This window comes from Salmo salar, chromosome ssa16, assembly GCF_905237065.1.
Source record: "Salmo salar chromosome ssa16, Ssal_v3.1, whole genome shotgun sequence".
NCBI lineage: Eukaryota > Metazoa > Chordata > Actinopteri > Salmoniformes > Salmonidae > Salmo > Salmo salar.
The window spans coordinates 86,863,271-86,870,393 of NC_059457.1; the positions used below are offsets into that span (position 1 = coordinate 86,863,271).

At 46.7% G+C, this 7,123-nt stretch overlaps 1 protein-coding gene across 4 annotated transcripts in view; it reads right to left on the reverse strand.

The window, feature by feature from the left end:
• LOC106593842 (growth arrest-specific 6) overlaps positions 1 to 5,940 on the reverse strand; it is a 34,295-nt gene extending 28,355 nt beyond the window's left edge. The window contains exons 1-4 of one of the 4 annotated variants that reach the window (XM_045698411.1): positions 5,321 to 5,938; positions 4,901 to 5,061; positions 1,888 to 1,912; positions 1,300 to 1,362 (exon numbers count right to left, since the gene is read on the reverse strand). In XM_045698411.1, the coding sequence (XP_045554367.1) occupies positions 1,300 to 1,362; positions 1,888 to 1,912; positions 4,901 to 5,061; positions 5,321 to 5,390 (319 nt within the window). In that variant the 5' untranslated portion in view covers positions 5,391 to 5,938. Of the gene's footprint in view, positions 1 to 1,299; positions 1,363 to 1,887; positions 1,913 to 4,900; positions 5,062 to 5,320 lie in introns of all 4 variants that reach the window. The other 3 variants (XM_045698412.1, XM_045698413.1, XM_045698414.1) reach the window with 3 other exon arrangements.
• Between the last annotated feature and the right edge of the window lie 1,183 nt (positions 5,941 to 7,123).

Below are 7,123 nucleotides of genomic sequence, written 5' to 3' on the forward strand. Positions count from 1 at the left end.
AGGAGAGAGAATGAGAGAGGAGAGAGAGAGGAGAGAGAGAGAAAATGAGAGAGGAGAGAGAGAGAAAATGAGAGGAGAGAGAGAAAATGAGAGAGGAGAGAGAGAGAGAGAATGAGAGAGGAGAGAGAGAGAGAATGAGAGAGGAGAGAGAGAGAGAATGAGAGAGGAGAGAGAGAGAGAGAGAATGAGAGAGGAGAGAGAGAGAGAATGAGAGAGGAGAGAGAGAGAGAATGAGAGAGGAGAGAGAGAGAGAATGAGAGAGAGAGAGAGAGAATGAGAGAGGAGAGAGAGAGAGAATGAGAGAGGAGAGAATGAGAGAAGAGAGAATGAGAGAGGAGAGAGAGAGAATGAGAGAGGAGGAGAGAATGAGAGAGGAGAGAGAGAGAATGAGAGAGGAGAGAGAGAATGAGAGAGGAGAGAGAGAATGAGAGAGGAGAGAGAGAATGACAGAGGAGAGAGAGAATGACAGAGGAGAGAGAGAATGAGAGAGGAGAGAGAGAATGAGAGAGGAGAGAGAGAATGACAGAGGAGAGAGGGAATGAGAGAGAGAGAGAGAATGACAGAGGAGAGAGAGAATGAGAGAGAGAGAGAGAGAGAGAATGAGAGAGGAGAGAGAGAGAGAGAGAGAGAGAATGAGAGAGGAGAGAATGAGAGAGGCGAGAGAGAGAATGAGAGAGGAGAGAGGCGAGAGAGAGAGAATGAGAGAGGAGAGAGAGAGAATGAGAGAGGAGAGAGAGTGAATGAGAGAGGCGAGAGAGAGTGAATGAGAGAGGAGAGAGAGAATGAGAGAGGAGAGAGAGAGAGTGAATGAGAGAGGAGAGGAGAGGAGAGGGAGAATGAGAGAGGAGAGAGAATGAGAGAGAATGAGAGAGAATGAGAGAGAATAGAGAGAGAATAGAGAGAGAATAGAGAGAGGAGAGAATGAGAGAATGAGAGAATGAGAGAGGAAGAGGAAGAGGAAGAGGGAGAGGGAGAGAATGAGAGAGAATGAGAGGAGAGAGAGAGAATAGAGGAGAGAGAGAATGAGAGAAGAGAGAGAGCGAGAGTGAATGAGAGAGAGAATGAGAGAAGAGAGAGAGAGAGAGAGTGAATGAGAGAGAAGAGAGAGAGAGTGATAGAAAGAGGTGTGAAATAAAAGTGGAGTAGAGAGACAGAGAGAGAGAGATAAAGAGGTGTGAAATAAAAGTGGAGTAGAGAGACAGAGAGAGAGGAGCTACATGTTCATATCTACTGTACGTGAGTCAGTTTGTCTGTCCACAGCTCTAGTCAGGAGGACAGACAGACAGACGAGGAACTCACTGTGAACACAGGTGATCAGGTCTTGTTTCTTCTTGTCCGTGTCTCCGAACTTCTCCATGCACGCTAATCAGAGAGACAGGGCAGAGAGAGACAGGCCAGACAGAGGGAGCGAGACAGGCCAGACAGAGGGAGCGAGACAGGCCAGACAGAGGGAGCGAGACAGGCCAGACAGAGGGAGCGAGACAGGCCAGACAGAGGGAGCGAGACAGGCCAGACAGAGGGAGCGAGACAGGCCAGACAGAGGGAGCGAGACAGGCCAGACAGAGGGCGCGAGACAGGCCAGACAGAGAGCGCGAGACAGGCCAGACAGAGGGAGCGAGACAGGCCAGACAGAGGGAGCGAGACAGGCCAGACAGAGGGAGCGAGACAGGCCAGACAGAGAGCGCGAGACAGGCCAGACAGAGAGAGCGAGACAGGCCAGACAGAGAGAGCGAGACAGGCCAGACAGAGAGAGCGAGACAGGCCAGACAGAGAGAGAGACAGGCCAGACAGAAGATAGTTCAACACCATACAACAGATGCTAATATCCTAATCAAGTAATAACAATCTCACAATGCTGAAGAGGTTGGGAACAGGAACCAAACTTACCTAAGTACTTTGGAAAGAAGTAGTCCTGAAGGAGAGAGAACAGAAGGAGAGAGGCTGTTAGTGATGTTTGATAACAGTCTATTCTTAACACTATGAGGTCTAACATGACAGATTGAGACTAAATGTATGTCTGATGATAGATATGCATCATGTCATCTCATGTTAACGGGGTGTGGCACCACACAGACTAGTAGCCCCTCCAGGGCTTCCTGGGAACGTTCTACATGTGTCAACATTCTACAACTCTCTCTCCTGCAGAATAGCCCGAGTGCCAGTCTGTTTGTGCTATTATGAAACTCCTTGTCACTCGTTAGCATGTGTTTGGTTTCACTATGACAGCAATGGAGTTAGCTAGAGCACAAACAGTTCTGGGACCGAGCTGCCTGCCTACCGTCCTACCTGCCTACCGTCCTACCTGCCTGCCTACCGTCCTACCTCCCTGCCTGCCTTCCTTCCTACCTGCCTGCCTGCCTGCCTGCCTTCCGTCCTACCTGCCTGCCTGCCTTCCGTCCTACCTGCCTGCCTTCCGTCCTACCTGCCTGCCTTCCGTCCTACCTGCCTGCCTTCCGTCCTACCTGCCTGCCTACAGTACATGGAGGTAACTGGGGAAAGTTAAAATTAGAACAAGACTTGATGGGACAATGACATGGTTCTCCAGAGAGTTGTGCTGCACTGAAAGATGAAGAACAGTACATGAAATGGAGGGTGATTTAGATAAGAGACTCCTGACTGTGTGTAGTTCTACTGAGACACTTGTAAAACTACATTATCCTTCTACATCTAATCTCATTCTACAGAGACAGTGTGATAGAGGGAGGGGGAACAGGCAGAAACTTTCCAACTACTGCAGAGAGAGAGACTAAGGCTGCAATTGAAGACTCTTCGTTGCTAGGGAGACTAGGTTAGGGGTATGGTAACCAGGAACACTCCCTCTGCAGAGCCAGGGAACTGCAGCGATGTGAGAGAACTGCAGAGTCAGAGATAGGCACGTTTAGAATGAATAATGGATCTGTGAATGAGGCTGCAGTCCTGTCACGATACAACCCCCCGATCTCACCACCACTAGTACCACATACATCCTCCTCTCTGATCCCATTACAAACCCCCCGATCTCACCACCACTAGTACATCCTCCTCTCTGATCCCATTACAAACCCCCCGATCTCACCACCACTAGTACATCCTCCTCTCTGATCCCATTACAAACCCCCCGATCTCACCACCACTAGTACATCCTCCTCTCTGATCCCATTACAAACCCCCCGATCTCACCACCACTAGTACATCCTCCTCTCTGATCCCATTACAAACCCCCGATCTCACCACCACTAGTACATCCTCCTCTCTGATCCCATTACAAACCCCCCGATCTCACCACCACTAGTACATCCTCCTCTCTGATCCCATTACAAACCCCCGATCTCACCACCACTAGTACATCCTCCTCTCTGATCCCATTACAAACCCCCCGATCTCACCACCACTAGTACATCCTCCTCTCTGATCCCATTACAAACCCCGATCTCACCACCACTAGTACATCCTCCTCTCTGATCCCATTAACCCCCGATCTCACCACCACTAGTACATCCTCCTCTCTGATCCCATTACAAACCCCCGATCTCACCACCACTAGTACATCCTCCTCTCTGATCCCATTACAAACCCCCGATCTCACCACCACTAGTACATCCTCCTCTCTGATCCCATTACAAACCCCCCGATCTCACCACCACTAGTACATCCTCCTCTCTGATCCCATTATAACCCCCCCGATCTCAACACCACTAGTACCACGTACATCCTCCTCTCTGATCCTGGGTTCAAACCCCCCCTCTCATCCTATGCACACACACCTCTCTCTGAGCCCATTACAAACCCTCTCACCCTGATGCACCTCTCTCCACTTTCACCCCAGCTCTTACCTCACAAAAACATGTTTTTCTTATAACAATATATATATGGACAACATTTACGATCAGCATTAAGCCTGTTTAATATGATAATCTACATATTGTCTACTTCCCAAAGGACACTGACCAAGGCAGAATTATACTGGATGTCCCCATGGGCCCTGGTCAAAAGTAGTGCACTGTATAGGGAATAGGGAGGCATTTGGGATGTAGAATTATTAATAGCATGGATGTTGGAGGCTGCTCAACACATTCATGAAGCTAGCTGGCAGAACCTAGACCTAATGTATATATCCCTAAGGGGATAGGAGCCCTTTGTGACAGGCACATGTCAGATTAAAACCTGTGTGTGAGCGCATTGTTGCTCTGTCTGGAATTCATGTGATTAAAACACATTCCCCTAGTCACCTTCCATCCGCTTACTGTAAGCAGCCTCCCCGAGGACCAATCAAAAACACAGCAGTACAGCACTCATTAGTATAATCACTCCCATGTATGATCCCATCACGCAGAAGCAGGATCATTTACATAATCACAAACCTTACAGTAGTATGCAAATGTACATAAATGTACATAATCTGGCATGTTCCCCATAGCCCAATGTGCTAGTTGAATACTGTTGAATACTGTGCAGCAGGGGTACGAGCTATTTGAGATAGATATGTACAGTGGTAAAGGTTTACAAGGTAAAGCGACTAGGCATCAGGATAGATCCGAAAAATTTACACAAGTCAAAAAGAAAACAAAGAGGATGTCCTTTCCAGAAGAGAGAGAGGTGTGTGTGTGTCTGTGTGTGTGTCTGTGTGTGTGTGTGTGTGTATGTGTCTGTGTGTGTGTGTATGTGTATGTGTATGTGTATGTGTGTGTGTGTGTGTGTGTGTGTGTGGACTAGTGAGTGTTCGCCTGTAATTAGTCATATCAATATTTTGGAACTTGAACACTATACACAGAATCGTTATGTTATAAACAACTAGGCTATAGGATCAGTCATTACAGCAAAACAAATCCAATGTGCGCAGCTAGTCCGTGTCTATATGCAATGGAAAGAAGTGCAATGAGTGCTATTTCATTTGACACGATCAAGTGTGTAGTGTACTCACTGTTTCAGGGTCGTTCTCGAATACTTCTCTCGCCTCCTCTTTGCTACACTTCTCTTCCACACACTCTCGCTCCAGGTGCCCTTGTTTCGTCTCCTCAAAAACGTGATTCGCTCTCCTGTGTCTCCTCAAGAACTGGTTAGCTTCTTCCGGGGACAAGGAAACTGGAAATAACCACAAGCACAGAAGAGTCAGATTTAACAAAATGTTCCATTAGTTACCTTACTACATTTGTTGCTAAAATAATCCAGCCCCTAATTTACTGACAAAAAGTCCTGAGTGTGAGGTTTCAAAGCATCAGCTAAGCAGACAAAAATAACATTATTCAACAACAATGAACTAGCTGGCAAGCTAAACAACAACGTTATCCCCCCCAGTGCCAACAAGTCAAACATAGCTTAACGGGCGGAGTTGTTTACTTACGGCTGTCGGACCACCGGACAAGGAGCAGGACCAGGAAGGTTCCTGAAGCAAGGAGCTCTGTCAACTGCATGTTTGCGGTTCTGCGTCAGGCTGGAAAGTTTCTCCTTCCCTCTCTGTTCAATGTCGCTTCTAGCTAGCAACCTGGTAGCAGTCGTGTATAAAACACACTGCAAATTCAAACATTCACTTCACAGCAGGCGAGAATGCCGTTACACTTAACTCTGTGTTTTCCTTCTTCAATCGTATCCTTGCTAGCTAGCTACTTAGTCTGCATACCACAACCAAGGCTACCCACAGCCACTGCAGTACAGACAGTCCAACCTCTTATCTAGCTAGCGAGCCACCTACTTCGCCCCCATCTCGTTTGGTTCCCAGCTACTAACGTAGCAGGCGTAAAATAAACCCAGCTACTAGCCCGAACTGTGGACAAAGGACACAACCTACACATCCGAAGGGGAGTTGCTTTTGAAAAGTTACGTCGAATGCACGCAGGCGGGAGTTAGCGATGAAGAGTCGCTTTTACTCTGCCATTCGGCAGTGCTTTGGGAGCGCTCTCTCTATGTGTGACTGCAGTCTTTCTATTTACCTGCAGTGACTTTGCGTAGCCTTGGCATTGTACAGCAGACTATTCCAACCGAGCCTATAGCATGCCAGACATCGTAGAGGGAAGGAGTGCTGAGGGTGTTGCAGCACCTCATGATAAATCAACACAACATTTTTAAGTATTTCACAATAGTGCAATGGGCCTTTATTACTCCTGTATGAGCGGACCAAAATAGCCATCAGCAGCGCAGAACCTAACCTTCCTCTGTTTGTGACATTAGTTGAAAGCTAAATCTCGACCCAGATTCCCCCCCCCCTTTCTTCCCAGCAGTTTATTTTAAGCCTTAACGTTCCTGTCATTTTCTCAACTATCCCCAGAATTTCTCTTTCTTGGACTCACTTTCTGTTATGATTTCTCAGAAATCATCTCTCTCTCTCCCTATCTGTGTTAAGGCTCACATTTGCGCAACATATACACTCTGCTACTCTGTTTCTCTAATCACTTATTTTTTTTACTAATATTCTGTTACGATTACTCAGAAATCATGTTTCTCTCTCTCTTTCTCGCAATTGCAAATAGTACGAATGGGGGAAAATAAATAAACATAAGTATAGGTTGCAGCTCTCTGTCTCTCTCTATCTCTCTCTTCCTTGTCCTCCACATGTTAGTCCAGATCTGAGTCAGGTCGTTGAACAATGTCACAGCAGAATCAAATCAAAATCACATTGTATTTGTCACATGAGCTTGAATACAGTGAATGTAGATTTTGCTGTGAAATGCTTGCTTATGAACCCAACCTGACCATGCAGAGTAAAACACATTAAAACAGTAACTCAAGAGGAATGAAATACACAACAATGTGTAGCTATATACAGGGAGTACCAGTACCAGATCAATGTGGAGCTATATACATGGAGTACCAGTACCAGATCAATGTGCAAGGGTACGAGCTATTTGAGGTAGATATGTACAGTGGTAAAGGTTTACAAGGTAAAGTGACTACATTTACATTTACATTTAAGTCATTTAGCAGACGCTCTTATCCAGAGCGACTTACAAAATGGTGCATTCACCTTATGATATCCAGTGGAACAACCACTTTACAATAGTGCATCTAAATATTTTAAGGGGGGGGGTTTAGAAGGATTACTTTATCCTATCCTAGGTATTCCTTAAAGAGGTGGGGTTTCAGGTGTCTCCGGAAGGTGGTGATTGACTCCGCTGTCCTGGCGTCGTGAGGGAGCTTGTTCCACCATTGG